The sequence below is a fragment of the Hoplias malabaricus genome, chromosome 3 (genome assembly GCF_029633855.1).
Source record: "Hoplias malabaricus isolate fHopMal1 chromosome 3, fHopMal1.hap1, whole genome shotgun sequence".
Taxonomy (NCBI): domain Eukaryota; kingdom Metazoa; phylum Chordata; class Actinopteri; order Characiformes; family Erythrinidae; genus Hoplias; species Hoplias malabaricus.
Genome location: NC_089802.1, coordinates 17,936,718 through 17,956,566, shown reverse-complemented (window position 1 = coordinate 17,956,566; position 19,849 = coordinate 17,936,718). Strand labels below are relative to the sequence as shown.

Genomic DNA, 19,849 nt, shown 5'->3' with positions numbered 1-19,849 from the left:
TAATGTCTAATTCTTCAAAAACGGTACTAGCACAAACGATGATTTTTGCAGCACAAACGAGCACAAACGCAGCACTAACGAAAGGACACGTTTTTATTCCGTTTCTCATCATGTGAGGGGCCAGCTTCACGGAGGTCGTGTGCCGGTGTTCTCCAGTTGCCGAGTGTAATATGTGAACTAATCTCTCTCCATAGGATCACCACCTTAAAGCTAGAGTACGTGCTGATTTACGGCAACATCGACTGAGAGTCGTCATCGGCCATCCGGAATCGGGCCGAATATGGCCTCCTCCGGCTCGGCCCGATTCCAGATGGCCGATGACGACTCTCAGTCGATGTTGCCGTAAATCAGCACGTACTCTAGCTTTAAGGTGGTGATCCTATGGAGAGAGATTAGTCTCAAAATATTTCACAGGTGCAGATCGCCTACTGGCCACATTTGTGGATCACGCTGCATTTGTATTAGGATCGGGTGAAATGCGAAAGGAAAGTCTCAAAATCCAAAAACCCGCGAGAGGAAATTAAGAAATGCACATCACGGAAAACACGTGAGTGACTTGATCCACAAACGCAGATTCTACATTTTACAAATAAATTCATTCATTATCTGTAACCGCTTATCCAGTCCAGTGTCGCGGTTGGTCCAGAGCCTTCCTGGAATCATTGGGCACAAGGCGGGAATACACCCTGGAGGGGGCACCAGTCCTTCAAAGGGCAACACAGACACACACACATTCACTCACACAGTCACCCCTACGGACAATTTTGAGTCGCAAATCCACCTACCAACGTGTGTTTTTGGACTGTGGGAGGAAACCCACGGGGAGAACACCTCAACTCCTCACAGTCAGTCACCTGGAGCAGGAATTGAACCCACAACCTCCAGGCCCCTGGAGCTGTGTGACTGCTGCACCACCGTGCCGCCTACAAATAAATTTTAAACGTTAAATTTTAAACGACTTTGCAAATATTTGCAATGTAAATTTAAACAAATATATTTATTTTCGCATAAAATTGTGATATATCTATGAAAACAAAAAACATGTATTTATGAATGTAACTGTATTTTTACAAATTGCAAACTGTGAGACACAGATTGGGATGTATTCATATGTGAATAGTGAAACATATTTGTGAGTTGTGTTTTATTTGTGGATTAACATTTACACACTTGTAAAGTGTTTTGAGACTAATCTTTCTCCATAGTGATCCAGGGAGGGTGTTGAAAATAAAATGTAATCTAATTAGTAATCAAATGCAGGCATTGCATTTCCTTTATTTGAACAGAGTCGAATTGGAACTGTAATCAAAATGGACTTAAGTCTGTTCTGAGTAAGGTCTACATGGACAAATCCTATTAAATATATTAATTGGATTGAGGGTGTAGAAATTAATTAAAGGTGACAGTCAAAACACACCCAACCATCCGAACAATCACCATTTGTTTGCACATGACCAGCAACCTTGATTGAAGTGCTTGGGAAAAATACATGATCTGAGGACAGAAGAATCACCATCATACAATTTCATCCAATACTGTGTTAGGTACACCAGCTTATATTATGCAGCCAAAACCTTAATTGAAACAATACAAATAAACTCTGGAACACTCAAAGGTATTCAATGCAAAAACAATAGAGTTAACACCCCAGATGGGACTCGAACCCACAATCCCTGGCTTAGGAGGCCAGTGCCTTATCCATTAGGCCACTGGGGCTGAGCAAGCACAGCTTTCTTAGTATTTCTATGTATGTATACTATTGGATGGATATTGCATACAGTTTTTTTTTCTTTGTAATGTGTTTCACAGAGTTTACAGGTTTTTGACTCAGGCTTAGTGAGTCGGATTGTGTGATATCGTGTTTTAATTACCTTTCATATAATGATTATAAACTTACTAAGTCGAATTAAGAGTTTTTTCCCATCCTGGCTCTGTGCTTGACACATTGCCGGTGTTGTGCCGAATTCAGCACCCCCGCCGCGAGATGCATCCCCGGCATATTTAGTCCTAAGGGAGGTTAATCGGCGTTTTATGACAAAACGGGCAAAATATCATGTTTATTTCCGTCAAAATAAAAATAAATCGCCTTTTCCCCAGTAGAAACACTCTAGATATTGAGATGTAAAAAAGAAAATGTCGCTTGTAAATAATAAAATGATATAGTCTACATGCACCACTGCTTTTTCTGAAGTCAGCTTCGACTTATTCTAAAACAAACGTGTACGTTCATTTTCTGACCACAATGAAACTCCTACATATCCTGTCGCAATTTTATGGAATATTTAAACACTGGAAATAAATAGGAATATAGGACAAAAGCAGCGAATTGTAAATAAAATTACCACTTCAATACTGTACCTGCTAAAATGTTATATCCATGAAAATGTACACATGCTGCCACTGCCTGAACATAACTGCAATATTAATAGTTGAATTAGAAAGAAATGTACCCAATTTTAATTCTGGCTACATTTCTGTTTTTGCCATGAACCTTATACAGGTATTTTATATTGATCCTATAGGTGTACTGACAAAAACAAACCATATTTGTGTGTGCAGAAAGAGAGTTACAGGGGGATGCTTTTTAAGGCAGTCCACCTGCCTGAAAAGGCACCCCCTCTTAATTCTGGCAACATTACTGTAAAAACAATTTTTGTAAAAACAAAAGTTTCAGACCAGTCTCATCAGTTTATGGGGAGGGGGTTTCTAGCAACATGCAAGTGGGTGAGGAATGGATGGAGGTGAGGACTTCTTTTACATTCATTGGTTTGGGCATACAGAATGAAGCTAAATATGTAGAGATATATCTAACAACTTTTAATTTAATTAAACCAAATCTTTGTTCCTGTCATGTTTTTATAATTAGACAGTTCCAAGGATATTTGAATGGCTTCAGACGCTATTGCTCAGCTTACAGAGGCACTTGCCAGGACTCGTTGGAGAAGAGCTCAGCTACAAGGGTCTAGGACTGAAGCTGAATGACAAACAGTCAGGTATGAAAACACACACACATACACACATATCTCTGGAAAAGATAGAGAGATAGAACAGTTCAAGGGTCTGAAAGCATTGAGACTGGATGGAAATACCATTGGTGTAGCACAGGCCATAGCCAAGGCTCTGGAGTCCAAAAATGAACTACAGGTACTTTATGACTTTAATCACGGATCCCATTAATTTTTCTTTTTTATTCATCTATTTATTTATTTGTTTAAACCAGTACTTTTTTTTGAGTCATGATGAACTGCATTTTAATAACATTTATGACAACTGTCAAGTATTCTTATCGATATAGAATTGCTAGGCTAATGCAGCAGTAGGAATCTTGCACAAAAACTGATATAGCATTGTGTTCCTGCTGAAGCTGGGAATCAAATTGCAGTCTGATATGTAGATTGCAGTGGTTTTATCCACTATGCTACACCAACCAGTGTGATGTTGTATTTTTTATTGTATGTAGTGCAATCATTCATTGTAACTGCTTATCCAATTCAGGGTCGCAGTGGTTCCAGAGCCTACCTGGAATCATTGGGCGCAAGGCAGGAATACACCCTGGAGGGGGCACCAGTCCTTCACACACACACTTTTGAGTCGCCAATCCACCAACCAACGTGTGTTTTTGGACTGTGGGAGGAAACGGAGCACCCGGAGGAAACCCACGCAGACACAGGGAGAACACACCAACTCCTCACAGCCAGTCACCCGGAGCGGGAATTGAAACCACAACCTCCAGGTCCCTGGAGCTGTGTGACTGCAACACTACCTGCTGCGCCACCGTGCCACCCCGCAATGCAGTGCAATGTTATCTTAAACTATTTGTTACGGACATATGTGATATGTTGATACACATAATATGAACATGTCTAGAAGTATGGATAAATATTTTTTACTACATTGATCACTTTAAAATATAAGGATTTTATCTTCATTTTCTTGACAGTATCGGGATTATCTCTGAATGTTTTTTTTTTTTTAAGCAATGTCACTGGAATGACATTTACAGGACAACTTCGCTCTGAAATTCCTCCTGCCTTGGTAAGTGCATATTCAGGTTGATAGAGTAAACTGTAAATATTTGATTAATTGTACATTTACACACATGCCGTCTTAACTTGTACAATTTTAACCTTTTCAGAAATCACTGGGCAGTGCATTGCTGACCTCAGGGACCAGGCTTACTGAGCTAGATTTGAGTGACAATGCTTTTGGTTCAGATGGCGTGAAGGGAATTGAGGCCCTTCTGAAGAGTCCCGTGTGCCACACTCTTCAGGAACTCAGGCACAATAACTGTGGCAGGGGCACTGGAGGAGGATCAGTAAGTGGTAGTAGTTGATACCAAAGAGCTAAATGATCAGAATGTATAACATTTCAAAACATTATTTTCAGTCTTTAAGATTGTATGACTTTTTTTGCATTTTTTTCAAGATCCTGGCCTCTGCATTGACAGAATACTACAAGCAGTCAAGTGCTGCCAGCTCCCCTTTCAAGTTAAAAGTCTTCGAAGCTGGAGGTAATCGCCTGGAGAATGATGGTGCCTCTGCTCTTGCCCATTCTTTTCAGGCAAACAACTATAATTTTATGCCCTTTTCTGACACTGCTCTAATTGTGTTGCTTCATTCATTTTTCACTATTGTCTCTCTTTTTTTACACAGATGATTGGAAGTCTTGAGGAGTTTCACATGCCACAGAAAGGGACAGCTTTGGCCAGTGCAATGCAGCACAATCTCAACCTCCGTGTCCTCAGCCTGAATGACAATTCCTTTACCAAAAGAGGAGCACTAGCCATGGCCCAGGCGTGGTTCAAATTTAAATTTTGGCAATCAAACTTTTGTTGAATTTTGATTTAAAATGATGTCAAAATCGTTTTAATGAAATTATTCATCAATCAACTTTACCTTACCTGTAGTATTAGTTATAATGTTACCTTTCAAAACGCAAAAACTTTCTGTGTTGTACACCCTCTATTCTGTTGTCAGGCACTCAAGCACCTGCGCAGCATTCAGATAATACATTTTGGAGATTGTCTGGTACGTTCTGAAGGTGCCATTGCCATAGCTGCAGCTCTAAGTGATGGACTGCCTATTCTCAAGGTTAATTTTGTCACCTTTTTGATATATTTGATTGAGAATTCATTAAGAACTAAGGTTTTAAACAGCTACGAACATTGTAATAATCTTCCAGTTATTTCAAATGTTTAATGTCTTTAGGAACTGAATCTTTCATTTGGGGAAATTACAGAAGCTGCAGCTTTGGTAGTTGCCAAGGCATTATGGAACAAGGCTGATTTCAAGAAACTGGATCTGAATGTTTTTGTTTTTTTTAAACGTTGGAATGTTTAGACATTATGTGCCACGCCATGCATCAAGCATAGATTGAAGCTTCTGTCTTGTTATATGTTCAGTCTTCATAAGTTTTTGAAGAACTGTCACTGTGAGGAGGTAAAATAAATGGTTTCTGATTGAATAGGTCACTGCCTGGGGGAGGATGGCTGTGAAGCTCTTAAAGAGGCCCTGGAAAACATGAACAGGGCAGATGTACTTGAGTCACTCAGGTATCCTGCTAGGTTTCTCTGTTTGTTTCTTGGTAAATGCTTTTTTCCCCTGTTCTTTGTGCACACATTTAATGTTATTGAAAAAGTACAAGTCTGAGTAACTTTCAGATTGTTGCCTTTGTCGTTGTATATTGGTAAAAAAAAGCTTCACCAAACCCCTCTTTAAAAATGACCTTAAAATTTATTTGAAGTGATGATGAAGGTGAGCCAGATGAAGAAGAACAAGATAATGAGGATATAGATAATGATAAGGATGATCATGATGAACAGAACTGTGTAAATGGGACCAAAGAAAATAGCAAAAATAAAGAAAGTCCTGCAAAGGTAAAATTGACAGGTTGCCGCTTGCACAAATATTATATTATACCTATATTAAAAACGTTACAAAAGTATTGTGGTAATGTAGCTAATGCATGTATGTTTCCCTATAAGTGACTCTGTGCAGTACCGAGCTCTTATCCTTCTTTCATTCCCCAACATCAGATAAATTGCTCAACCTTGGAGCCAAAAGAATGCAGCTAATTGAACAGCAGGTACAATCTATTAGTCCCACTGACCTTAATGCTTAAGAGTTGAGTAAAAATTGAGATTGGTGATTTAAGTGTTCATTGTTTCATTCATGGAAAGTTTGTAACATCTTAAAAAAGTGTTGATTTGTGTAAAATTGATAAAGCTTCAGCATGTAAAATTAAGCCACAGCCTACCACTGCCTCATTTGCATATCATTTACTAGAAACATGTCACAATGCATGCACTTTTCAATAGTGAGCCGATGCTAAGATGGGTTTAGTAGGTTGTGAACCTATAGCTGTGCTTGTAGGTGGAGTTTGAGGAGGAGCAAGTTTGTCTTAGTTTTAAAACAAAATAATAATAATAAAATGTAAAATAAATGTTTGTAGATGTTTTAGGGATGCTAGATTAATTTGAATGTGCATTATTCATATTTACACACACAAAGGTGAAAACGGTGAATATCGAAAGTGTGAATTTGCTTGTGCTCATAAGCATGGCCATAATGTTTATGATGTTTTCAAGTTGTATGCATTTTGATACTATTTTAGAGTTTATAATTACTTGATTCCTGTCTAGGTTAGTCCACAGTTATTGCTTTGTCATTGTTTGTTAGAGTATACATGTTAAAATGCTTCTCTCTACATGCCAGCTTGATTTTTTAGATGCTGCTAAAACTGCAGAGATATTTCTTCAGATTTCTGCATTTTATAAAGAGAAGGCAGAACTAAAGCAAGTTGTTTTCGAAGCTACTGGTATGAGCATTATTTATTTCAATCAAATTTTTTGCCTTTTTTGCCTTTTTTGCCTTTTTTCGGGCTTTTAAAGGTACATTTAGTTGTTTGTGTGTTGTGGCCTCCCTCATTTGACCTGTCAGCATGGTTTATAACTGAATTTTGCTGCATGCTGCTTTGTCAGGGTGAAGAGAAGACGAAGAAGGTGTGTGTTTCACCTGGTCACCTCATTACTTTGGAGCACTGTGTTGGGCAGGACTACTTTTCTGTAGACCAAGTTGACATTCTGGAGATCTTTTTGTCCCAGTTAGCGCATGTTTTTTCAGAGCTGTCTATTACTGTAGAAGAATATTTATTTGTCTCCACTTTGAGATTACTGTATTTAAATTGCATTCTATCAATTGTGTGTGTGTGTGTGTGCACGCATGCGTGTTTGTGTAATATACCTGCTTAGTACTTTGCACTGTATGCAGAGCACATTTATACGGGTCAGACATACAGGCCAAGTACAACCTGGAACACCTGCAAAGACTTTTTAAACCTGTTATTAATCAACCACTCTAACAGTCAGTTAACCTTTATTCGGATTATTATAAAAGTCTAGCTTGTAATCAACATTTCTGCATGATCCATTCAGTGAGATGTGAACAGAATCAAGGAGACGCTTGATGTGGTTCTTTGAAGAGATGCTTGAGGACACATTTCTTCTGTCAAGATTTTTAGTGCAAATATATTTTGCTAAAACAATTATCAAACGAATGAATGACTGTTTACAACTTAATGTTTTAATTTCAGTTCAATGTCTTTTATGTACAAAGTACAATTAAACCAAGTACATTTATGACTTAAAGCAGAACTGAAGTCAAAATGGTGGAGATATAAGGGACTATTAAAACTCTTGGATTTCATGTAGAAATTTAGTCTTGCTGCACTAGATAAAAAAAAACATAGGGTTGAAGGGTCCATTTGTATTTTGTAATAATTAATGGTAATTACAAATTTCTATAACAGAAAGAACGTGTCTATTAACCTGAAGTAATTGTTGAATTGGTGTTTTTAAGGGAGTTTGTTTTAAAGTTGAAATATTCTGGGAGCAGCTTGTAAAAGGGGAAGGGGGGGGGGGTAAAATTTATGTTCACAGATGATGTAAGGTATAAACCTGTAGTTGTATTCAGTGCATTTAATTGTGTTTGAATTAAAGTGAACTATTTTTGTGTAAGAAAAGCTAATTGTCTTTATTTCACATAGCCTTTTACTGTATAAGAATGTGTGCTAGGTTTATCCAGGTGTCCTGTTTGTATCCTATATTTCTGAAGGTTTGTGTAGCCCCCTTTTAACATTAGTGTATTTAGATACTTTAAGATACACCAAAAATAATGGGGAAACTTTTGAGCTGGTGTACATGGGCTTAATGTCAGTCACCAAGCTTAATTTGAAGCATGATCTTGAGATCTGAAACTCCCCCCAGATTTGGGCTGTGGTGTAGCCTAACTGTGTTCTCTGTGATGAATCACTATAATTTGGTTTGGTATTTGTAAGCCAAAATTAATAATTTAACATACCAAAAACCTCACAGATATATACAAACAGATTTAAAAGCCTTAGTGCAGTAAAAGAGTTCAAGCTAAATGTTAGTACCCCTTAGTTTTAGAAGAAAACTAATTTCTAGATTTAGTGTGGAAGCATGACATTTTTAAGGTCCTTTTTAGTTAGAATCACTTCACGGCTGCTTAAATGTAGTGCTCAAACGTGTGCACAAGCACACTGATCTGGTTTTGGTGCTGTGTTAATCTGGGGCTCTACAGCATGATGGGCCATGCTGAAAAGGGGGGATAAATGAAGTTTATTTAAGATGGGGAGAGTTCTGGTGAGAGACAAGTGAAAGTGACAGGACTCATTAGGCTAGCAGCAATGGCAGATTGAGTAGCCAGTGTGAGGATAGTAATTTTAGGAATTGATTCATTTGTTTATTTGAAAATATATTTGCATTATTTCAATAAAATGTAATAATTTGTGCAATTTAAAATAATTAATGAAACACATAAAATACAAACTGGGACTGTTATTTGAACATGCACATTCCACAATGCAATCATTCAAAATTTTCACATTCAACAATGCAAAGAAGGAAATTGGCCACCAATATATTTAGGAGACAGATAACAGGTAAAATTAAATATTCCAACACAAACTTGCTGTCTGTAATTTAAACATGTTTACCTCCTTTGTTTTTTATCTTCCTACAGTAACATCCTCACTTCCTATTTTGTGTCCATATGGATGATCTTAGAGACTTGAGAATGAACGGTTCATTCATTCATTATCTGTAACTGCTTATCTAGTTCAGGGTCACAATGGGTCCAGAGCCTACCTGGAATCATTGGGAGCAAAGCGGGAATACACCCTGGAGGGGGCGAACTTTTCATTGTAACTTTTAAAACTATATGTTTTAAATGAAAAGGAAAGGAAAACATATAAGTATTGGTCTTCTCCAGAAGGTGTGTGTATAAAATGTCCATGCTTTTATAGATTGGCCTTGTATTATAAATATTAGACTGTAAAGATGGACTATTGGTATGCAACAGAAACAATGCTGCAATATGTATGTAACACCCAAATAATAACAGTAAGCACCTGAGGAAAATAGAATTATTTGAAAACATGAACCACTGTGGATCTCAGCATGTGCAGGGGCTCTAAGTAGCGCATATGCATAAGTCCCACAACTCCACTGAACACCTGTGTGTGGGTATGTCTGTATGCCCACTCCTTCCCGTCAGCATTCCAGCATTTTACCCTCTTTAATAATCCACAATGCTGCTGTACCTTTCTGGGTGTCTGTTGTGATGTCCACATTGTTTGCAATTCTGTCTAGATAAAAGAGCTACTGGCCTTTTTACTGGTTTGCCAAGTTTACACAGCATTCAGAATTAATTTCTTTATAAATTATTCGTTAAATTGAGCTTAAAAATGATTTGTTAAATGTTGTAGAGACATTTCTTCTGGATTAAAAATTTGGTCCTGCACAGATCTCTACTCTAGAGCTAACAGCACCATGTTTCCCCTAACAAATTAGGCATTACATGCTGCTCCAGTGGATGTGTCTGGGGCAATGTAGCTAATTTTGATATGCTGTATGTGAGTTTTTCCAAACAGCTGCCATCAACCATGGTTTTTATAGAAATTCAAATTCTCACTATTATAAATGTATTTAGTCTAATTTGATTGTGTGTAAAAGTAAATGCAAACCAGCCAGATACACACTAATCCCATTATAATGTCCAGTTTTTTTTATTTCCAATTAATGTTGAAAATAGTAATCAGTTTAGAATGTGATACCATTTAAGTTTACCATTTCATGTCTACTCTCAGTATGTCTGTCACAACATTCCTAGTCAGTACGAGAATCACACCACCTACTCAACTAGTAGAAATTAAAATAAGGTCGCTGATTAATTGATTGATTTTTGCATCATTAAACACTGGACATCATAGTGAGGGTAGAGTGTATGTGGCTGGTTTGAGTTTACCTTTACACATAATCAAAGTAGACTAGAATTTTTTATTGTTTAATGGACTGTAACAAATATTTGATAACCCAGTTAAAGGAGCTTATAAAGAGGCCATCAGAGCAGGTAGAGCCTAATTCTCCGGGAAATGTCTTAACTCCACAGATTTTTTTCCAGTGAGTGAAACACTGCGCCTTTGTGTGCAGTCATACAGCAACTGAGCTGTCCCTCCCAACCCCCCCCCCCCCCCCCCCCCACTCACACACACACACACACACACACCTCACCACTGCAAATTCCTTCGTGTGTTTCCTTTGCCATAGCTCAGCTATTGGATGTCTGAAAACTTCTACTCATGTATTTCTATGAATGCTGTTGGATATTCATGCCAACTGGTGCCTGAAGCCTCGCAGAGACCAAGTAAATCCTCAGTGTGTGATCTGGAATTTCAGCCCTAAGTAAGTGAGAATGTAAATTATTCTTTTGATTCTGGTATATGGGGGGTCCATTTGATATTACAAATATGTACATAAAGGTAAAGATTAGTGTCCTTCATAAAAACCTGTATGCAAGTTCCAGAAAGATAACTGAATAAACATGAATAAAACATGGATATGTTTGTTATGAAAATACGAATAAAAGCACTTTGAAAAGAGTTCTTGATTTTCAGTCAGAAAAGCCTTGCTTTTGAGTACAAGTTATTAATATTTCATATTACATGAATACATAAATAAGAAAATCCACATGCATGTGAAAAGGAAAAAGGTAAAGCGAAAAAAAAAAAAAAAAAAAAGACTGGATAGGAATAAATGATTTATAGATGATTTATAGAAATGGGACTCCTAACAAGCATGCAAGATGTGGTGGACCATTAACAGTCAACAGTAGATAAATATTTGTGGGATTTTGTTATTGATTCTGAAATGTCTGAACATCCAACAGAATTTTCCTTATGCATTTTGATTTTCAATAATGACCTTTTTTGTATAATGTCAGAGTTTCCTTTAATTTTGAGTATGGATGAGTATGTGATCAGATGTTCTAAATGAATCCGCTTCACGACTCACTTGATAAATGTCCCCTTTTTGGGGAGGTGAAGCGCACAGCCTCAGGAATGTGAGTTTTTACAGTATGGAGCAAACTGAACTAAACACACAGAGATCACGTCTTTATTTAGAATCTATACTAATATGTTGTCCATTAGCATATATATCACTACAGATATATATCATAAAATGAGAAAAAAACGTGAAGTCCTCTGTCTTGTACTTTCAGATCATAATGTCCAGCATTTCCACGTGGTTAGCTACATTACTGTCACTCCTCTATGTCCATGAAGTGAAATCTGGGAAGTGCACCAGGTTCTGTATCTGTGACAGTATCCAGCTCACAGTGGCCTGTGTCAACAAGAACCTGACTGAGATTCCACCTACCATTGATGAGGTAAAACATTTATGTTGTATTTGTAAACAAAATATTAGCTAAATTAGCTAAATTAAACAGTGAATGCAACATTTAATCCAAATTACCAACAATTAACACCCCTGGTCCAATACATGTTTTTTTTTTATTTGTTTTTTTTTGTTGTTGTTTTTTGTTTGTTATGCGTTATTCTTTACCTCTAATGTGTTTCCCTTACCTCTGGTAGTGAGAAATTGTGTTAGCATTTTTTCAACTTAATCAGGACAAAACTGAGGTGTTGCTTCTTGGCAGCAAGTCTAGGGAAAAAAAGAGTTGAATGAGAAAAGGTTTTATATAGTTCACATCTGAAATATGTCAATTTCATAATGCCACATTTAAAAAACATTATTAGGGTTGTATTTATCACTAACACTCACATAGATTGCAAAACTTCTTTTAATCTCTTTCTGTGTCCTGAGCAAAAACACATTATTTTAATGCACATTTAACTGGACGTCCTAAAAATACATAATTTTTAACAACATGCAGTGCAGCAGTACAAATCTTAACCAAGTGAGAGCTCACGTCTGATAGAATATTAAAGACTTCCACTGGTTACGTGTATGTCATAGTATACATTTTAAAGTTATTTTATTTTTTATGAAGAAACACGTGTGTAAATGGATTGGCTGCTCAAAAGTGTCTGTAAATTTTAGTGTGTGTCGCCCTGTGAAGGCACCCCTCCGAGGTATGTTCCTGCCTTGTGCTCGGTGATTTTGAGTAGGCTGCGGACACAACTACGACCTTGAACTGGACAAGCAGTTAAAGACAATGAATGAATGAATGTTATTGATGAATAGCACCCCTTGAGTGTCATTTTAATGCATGACTTAAAATTCTCACTAGCCTTTAAAAGAAGAAAAGTACAAAATTACACAGCATCCACAAAGATGCAGTATGTATTTACTGAATTTTACATTCTTGGGGGAAACATTAAAAGTGACCTATGGCATATGATTTAGTTTCTAGCACCTTCTTTTTCAACTGCCGCTAAACAATGCCTGTTATGTCTGCTGACAGAGAAAGAGGGCAGTTTTGCTCTCTTGGTCTCCTGATCTTGGGTAGTTGTCCTATCACCAGGGATTGAACTTGATTGAAACTCTCCTGATGACAGAATAGCAGATGTTTGTTACATTTTCTATTTTTCCAATATCTTATACAATGTAATGTATAATTTTGCACTAAAATGGGCAGAAAATAACACATAACATGCAACTTAAAGGAGCAATCTGTAGGATATTTATTGTACTGTGGGTGTGTGATCATAGATTAAGGAAACTGTCAAAGCATGATTATAACTCACATTTAATAACCAAAGTATTAATTAAATACTAAATATTAAAGTTATAATCATGGCCATCACTGCTGCCTCTCACAGCATTGTTAAGGCAGTATACTTGTTGAGCAGTGCTCAGTCCAGAGCGGAGCTCTTATGATCTCGCCCTCCAAGGTCCTGCCTTTCATCCCGCCCTCTGTCCAATGATTTTACAGTTCACCATGTGGCCAGGTCTACAAACAGTGTCTTGCAGCCATCAAATGACCAAGTGAACAGAGTTAATGTTATATTTTACCGGATCCAAAAAGCCCCATTGCCATTCTCAAAATCTCCATGACCAGAGAGAGTAAAAAGAGAGTAAATATTGGCCTTGCGTTTGAAAAGTGGAGGCAGTTTACAAGCAGCAACACGGCTGAACAGAACCAGAGCTGGCTAATTTCCACCTGAACAGTTAACAGCAAATCATTTCTTTAAAAACAAATATAGATGTATAGATTTAAAGGAGTAAAGGCCATAGGTTTTGTGTTTTATATAAAAAAGTGAAGCATAGCGATGTTTGAAAGGTGTGGGGACAGTGTTTTGTGTGTTTTATACGAAGAAGGTGAATATCCAGCAAACACACAACGTTGTCACAACGTTGTCTACTTTTTGTCAAAAGGTGGAACAGATTTCGTTGTCTGAACAAAGTTGTCACAAGGTTATTATTAAATAACGTTGCTGTATGGTAAAATGACAACCTATTAGCCACTTAGAAAAAAATCCACAAAGTTCCATACCGACATAATTTTATTATTCATTCATTCATTATCTGTAAGCGCTTCTCCAGTTCAGGGTCGCGGTGGGTTCAGAGCCTACCTGGAATCATTGGGCGCAAGGCGGGAATACACCCTGGAGGGGGCGCCAGTCCTTCACAGGGCAACACACACACACACATTCACTCACACACTCACACACACGGACAATTTCGAGTCGCAAATACCTGCTGCGCCACCGTGCCGCCATAATTGTATTATTTATTTTTAAATTAATACTATTATTTCAGACAGAAAGACAGACTTGGTTTGAAATAAAATTTAGACGCGGCGTATAGAATTGTTGGGTGCCCATGCGTTTGGTTAAACCGGTGCTAGTCAGGGAGCTGGCAGCGCGAGCCTCTGATTGTTGTGGTTTGAAGCGGTTTTTAACGGATTCTTCAGCGGAGCCGTAGATCGATGCACGGACCTTCACAAACTCTGTAAGTACAAAAATAATTTATTTCAAAAATTGACATTGAATACAATTAATTTAATGTATTTAATTAATACTTTGGTTATTAAATGTGAGTTATAATCATGGTTAAGCCTTAGTTGCTCTTTCAGTAACATGCTAGATTAGTTTTAGCTAGCCAGTAAAGTTATCTATCTACCTCAGAATTTAAAGTCGTCCGTATCCCATGAAAAATGATGTTTATTGTACTATGATCATTTGTTTATTACCAGTATTGACAAAAAAGGGGGATGAAGACTGATATGGCCAAAAATAATTTTGTAATACATATTTATACAAATATTACATAAACAAACAATATTTTGTGACTTTTCTACCACAAGCAACCACTCTTTTCTCAGTCACAAAAGTTAACTTATGCTATATGTTCTTTATTTAAGATTGCTATATTTTTACCTGTTTGCATGTTAACACAGTAAGTAGCTAAGGTTTGATGAAAGTGTATTATCGCTACATGAGCACACAGGCTCTTATTTTATTGGTTATTTTATATATTACTATGTATTATATAATATTATATATTATTTTTATATTTCTTTTATTTTATTTCAATGATTCTGCAAATGTGTTCTTTCTCTCTCTCTCTCTCTCTCTCTCTCTTTCTCTCTCTCTCTCTCTCTCTCTCTCTCTCTGTTTTTCAGGTTCCAAAAGGATAAACTGTATAGACAGTGTAAAGACCAGAGACAAGATGAGAATTCTCTTTGAAATTTAAAATTTGATGGCCAGGTGATTATGGGTGGATATAATTTAGCATAATTAGACCTGGAATATCTTTATGAACAAAACTGTTAATAAAGCATTGTTTGCATTAAATTATATAGAAAATAAATACATGACTATAAAAAGGTTACATTAAGATTGTAAATGTATTTATCATATATAGTCCATAACAGAGATATTTATTTCCTGTCCTAGAGGGCTGGTGTCCAACACAGTTTGATGATTTTCATGTTCTACTCCTTTATTAATTGCTGGGTTTAAGTGGGTCTTCTTAAGTAGGGAAATTATCCCTACTTAGGACAAGGCTCTTCAGGATCTGACGTAAACATCCCTGGTTTACAGTAAACTTAGTTGTACTCTTGGTCTGTAGTTGTGCACTTTATATGTGATTCTCTTCCATCTTGTAAACAACAGACACAGGACTACATCTCTAGAGGGATTGCCACAGGGAGTGTGAACCAGTATTAAAGACCTGCCTGGTGAGTTTTCAGACATATTTAATAGTTCTTTTTAGATATACTGAACAAAAATATGAAAGCATTACTTTTGTTTTTGCTCTCATTTTTCATGAGCTGGCTTCAAAGGTCTAAGACCTTTTATGTACACAGCAGGCCTTTTTTTCTCAAATATTGTTTACAAATTTGTCTAAATCTGTGTTAGTGAGCACTTCTTCTTTGCCGAGATAATCCATCCAGAGAGCCAGCTGTAGCCGAGATGTTACTGTGCTGTCCCCTCTTGTCCCATCACACTAATACCGTAAGTATGTCATAGCGGATACACGCTGCAGCACAGCGGCTACTGTGCCAGTACACCCAGCAGAACAGCGGCTACTGTGCCGGTACACACTGCAGGACAGAGGCTACTGTGCCGGTGTTACACCGAATTCTGTGAATGTCGTGTTTTGTGACCCAAGAGAGCGCTATTTCATGTCCAGCACAGGGGTCACAATTTTTGACAGCTGCAGTCAGAATTTGTGAACCCACTGAATATTAACTACATAAATGTACTTAAACAAGAGTGTATACATTTTATATGGAGATTCAGTGGGTGTCACATATTCTGATGGCAGCTGTCAGAAATTGTGACCCCCATATACCAAGACTATGAAGTAACTCCCTCTAGGGTCACAGAACTTGTCGGTCAAAGAATTTGGTGCAACACCTGTTCACACAGCAGACCAGCGGGTTTTACCTTAATTAAATATTGGATGTGTTTGTGTGTTAAAGTGTTGTGATTTTTATTGTACATGGCGTGACCAATTACCACGAAAATCATCTGTTGTCCAAAATATCCAATATTCAACAGTTTATATTCCTGTATATGCTCTGTGCCAAAACCTTTAGATGGTTATCTGTTATACGGAAATATCCTTTGATGCAGTGAAGGGCAGGAGACTTTGGAATTTGTTAAGGATTAATATTCTGAAAGACTAAATTATCTTGCGTGATTCCAGATGGAAAAATTGTGAGTGCTGGAATTCTGGTTAAAGATATTTTTTATTAAAACATGCTGTGTTGGTCCCAAATATATTTTAAAGAAAATTTTGGTACTGAATATATTTATAATAGATTTTTATGTTTGAGATTTTGTTTTTGTAAATCGATGTCACATTGATCTGGCCCAGTAGATTAATGTTGATACACAGTGTCAGCCAGAGCTGTTTCAATTACATTTTAGAATACACAGTCATATGATAATATTATGACCACAATATTTCTGTCCATTCTCTCAACTTCTCTGACCATACAGCAGCCCTTTGTTCTTCAGTTACAGACTGAAGTCCATATGATGCTTTGGATACTTTTTTGGCCCTTTTCATCCTTCAGTGGGCAGGTGTTGCTGCAATCAATAATTAGTACAGAGCCTGTAGTAGCAATGCCACAGTGTTTTTGAAGGTGTAATTTTAAGGAAAATACCTATTTTTATACCTATTATTATACCCATTCCTTATTTATTAGATTGGCTTGTAAAATATGTTATATACACAATTTAACAATGTTAAATAAATAACTTGTAGTTCAAGAATTTTCTGATGTTTTATTGGTCAACACACATTAATAATAAAAAAGTCAGTATTACCTTTTAACAGCCAAAATATATGTCACTAATTTTACATAACTCCAAGCCCTGTGGGTATTTCACAAAACAGGATTACTCATTTAGCCAGATAACTTTAACATTGTCCATGAGGAATGTTCAGCTCTTCTACAACTGCACAAGCTTAATTGTAGGCTTATTATATTATACATAATTTTATGTTTAAACAGAGAAATCCATACAATTCTAATTTGGTTTTCCCACCTGAGCTAAATGTATATTGTTAGTTAATCATATTGAGACAAAAAGTGAGCAGAGCAGGAAAACACAAGGACATTGTGCAGAAAGTCAGCTCCATGATAGTGTCAATATCTGCCTATTATAAATGTCCCTATGAAGGTCGCCATAACCAACTCTAATTTACATTGCATAAAAAAATTATTTGTATAATATTGACATTTGCCCTGCAAAGGACTGGCACCCCTCCAGGATGTGCTCCTGCCTTGTGCCCATTGATTCCATAGACTCCGACCCACAACGACCCTGAACTGGACAAGCACTTACAGACTAAATTAATGAATGAATGAACATAAGACACTATATGCACAAAGGCCGCTGTTCTGCAGTGTGTACCGGCACAGGAACGGCTGTGCTGCAGTGTGTACCGGCACAGTAGCCGCTGTGACATACTTCCCGGCATTAGTGTGACAGGACAAAAGGGGACAGCACAGTAACATATCAAGATGCTGATTAGACAGCATGATTATTGCACAGGTTTTGAAGCACAGCAAGTTTTCCAAATTAATAATAATAAAACTTTGTCTCTGATTTTTAAAAGATTTGCTTGAATTTTTCTGTAAGTACATTTGATATCAAAATCAAATGTAAATGATCCAGAACATTTTGTTGCTTGAAAATATATTTATTTTTATTGTAAATGGTTTCAGAAAGAGTGTAATTAAAATCAAGTGAGCACAGAAGGACACCATAATTTTGCATATATTTTTGTTTTTATTTAGGATACCCATCCTTAGGACTTAGGAAGTGGAGAATAAAACAAGTGTTGAAGTGATGGAGTATGATGACCTTGCTCAGGAAACACCACAGACACTTGTGAACATGGCCATTGTCATTGAAGGAGCAGTGGTGATGGAATGTTTTTTTCATTTCACCACATTCTTCATTATGCTTTTTGGACTTTTGTATGCACTGAAATTGAAATATCAAGACAGACTAAAACGGAAATATGAGGCAAAGCGTTTTGTTGGACTATGAAACATGCACCAACAGAATTCAATCCCTATAGAGCAAACTCTTCAAGCCGTAGATTGTATGTCACCGGATTGAAAGTGTTCCTGTTAAGGTTTTGGCCATTTTACTCAGATTTATGACTGTGACTTCCCTCTTCAAGAATTCAGTCTCTAATTTAGAGAACCGGCATTTTGCTGGGTTGATAGCTGGGTTGATAACCAAATTTGGAACCTGGCTTAAATACAGCACATTCAAAAACAATGCAGGTAGATTGTCTGCTTTTTTTGCTTGCACCACCCTAAAGCATGGAATTGGGGGTAAATTCAGCAATAGCTAAGCATGTTTTGTTAATTCTTTTTAATCCATTTGTGGATATCAGTGTTAACTTTAAAGGTTTTTTAACTGATTAAAATATGTTCAGATGTGGATTAAATTCTGCAAAATCCACCAGTTTGGAATTAGAAAATTCAGCAATTTAAAATGTAAGTAGATTGTCTGGTTTGGTTTACAGTGGTGCAGGTAAAAAAATCTGATTTGTATTGGCTGTAAATTCATATATAATTTATTATTTGTTAATTTTCTTTTCAAGCTGTTGGATGTTGGTGACAACAAGTGTTCAAATGTGGACTAAACTTACAGTAAATATATATATAATATTTTGCATTTATGTTTTACTAGTCTAAATTAAACACACAGTCGCACTAATAATGTGCAGTCTCCTCTTGATAGTGGAATTAAAGGATTGTTAATAGAAAGAGGTTTTGCCAGGGTTTATCTTAGAATTATACAATTTTTATTTTATTTTATTTTTATTATTATTATTTATTATTAATTATTATTTTGCATTTGCTAAGGCTGTGAGATTAATAAAACCAAGCTTGTTCCTTCAAAACCAATGTCTCTTATTTCTTTATACTTCACACCAGTTGTACAGCAAACAGGATTATGTTGTGACAACGTTGAAATGTAATTGAAATTGGAATTTCATTTCAACGTTGTGACAACGTAGTGACAACTAAAAAGACAATGTTGTGGGCACCAAAAAATACGTTGTCGCAACGTAACCGTGTTTATTGTTACAACAACATGATTTAAATGTGTAAATGCCATTGGAGGCTAACAGCTCTCTCAACTGTTCTGAAACTAGTTCCAATATTAAACGCTTGGTGTCAATGTTATAGATTGCTCCTTTAAGTTGTAGAAGGACCAGTACTATTCAAAGTTTTGCATTTGCATTTTTAAACCTGTGTTTGTGTCTTTCCATCCAGATCACAGTGAAACTGGATCTAAGAGGTAATAACCTGAAGGAGCTTTCCACAGGAGCCTTCAGACACACACCATATCTCACTCACCTATCCCTCCAACGTAGTAAGATCCAAAAAGTTAGAGAAGGAGCCTTCCGCAGTCTTGGCCGCTTGGTCTTCCTCAACTTGGCCTACAACAACATTGAAATCCTCTACCAGGTAAAGCTTTAAGCATCTTTGTAATCACCTTATTTTCCCAAGTATGTTATACAGTATATAAATGTAATTTG

General features: G+C 36.8%; 2 protein-coding genes and 1 non-coding gene across 3 annotated transcripts in view; 2 read left to right on the top strand and 1 right to left on the bottom strand.

Annotated features, from left to right (window-relative positions):
- Positions 1 to 1,643: 1,643 nt before the first annotated feature.
- Positions 1,644 to 1,716, bottom strand: trnar-ccu (transfer RNA arginine (anticodon CCU)). The gene has a single exon. It is a non-coding gene; the product is annotated as a tRNA-Arg (tRNA).
- A 1,170-nt stretch (positions 1,717 to 2,886) lies between these two features.
- On the top strand, positions 2,887 to 7,822 carry rangap1b (Ran GTPase activating protein 1b). Its single transcript, XM_066666334.1, is given in 15 exon segments — positions 2,887 to 2,933; positions 2,935 to 2,993; positions 3,035 to 3,144; positions 3,978 to 3,994; positions 3,996 to 4,035; positions 4,136 to 4,315; positions 4,426 to 4,560; positions 4,653 to 4,793; positions 4,977 to 5,090; positions 5,208 to 5,306; positions 5,439 to 5,551; positions 5,743 to 5,864; positions 5,984 to 6,084; positions 6,714 to 6,822; positions 6,900 to 7,822. Coding segments are annotated over 15 exon segments (1,737 nt in total). The 3' UTR covers positions 7,250 to 7,822.
- A 6,319-nt stretch (positions 7,823 to 14,141) lies between these two features.
- chadlb (chondroadherin-like b) overlaps positions 14,142 to 19,849 on the top strand; it is an 11,153-nt gene continuing 5,445 nt past the window's right edge. Inside the window, exons 1-5 of the mRNA XM_066665271.1 lie at positions 14,142 to 14,275; positions 14,949 to 15,033; positions 15,442 to 15,506; positions 15,688 to 15,783; positions 19,584 to 19,778. Coding sequence (XP_066521368.1) covers positions 15,742 to 15,783; positions 19,584 to 19,778 — 237 coding nt within the window. The 5' untranslated portion in view covers positions 14,142 to 14,275; positions 14,949 to 15,033; positions 15,442 to 15,506; positions 15,688 to 15,741. The remainder of the gene's footprint in view (positions 14,276 to 14,948; positions 15,034 to 15,441; positions 15,507 to 15,687; positions 15,784 to 19,583; positions 19,779 to 19,849) is intronic.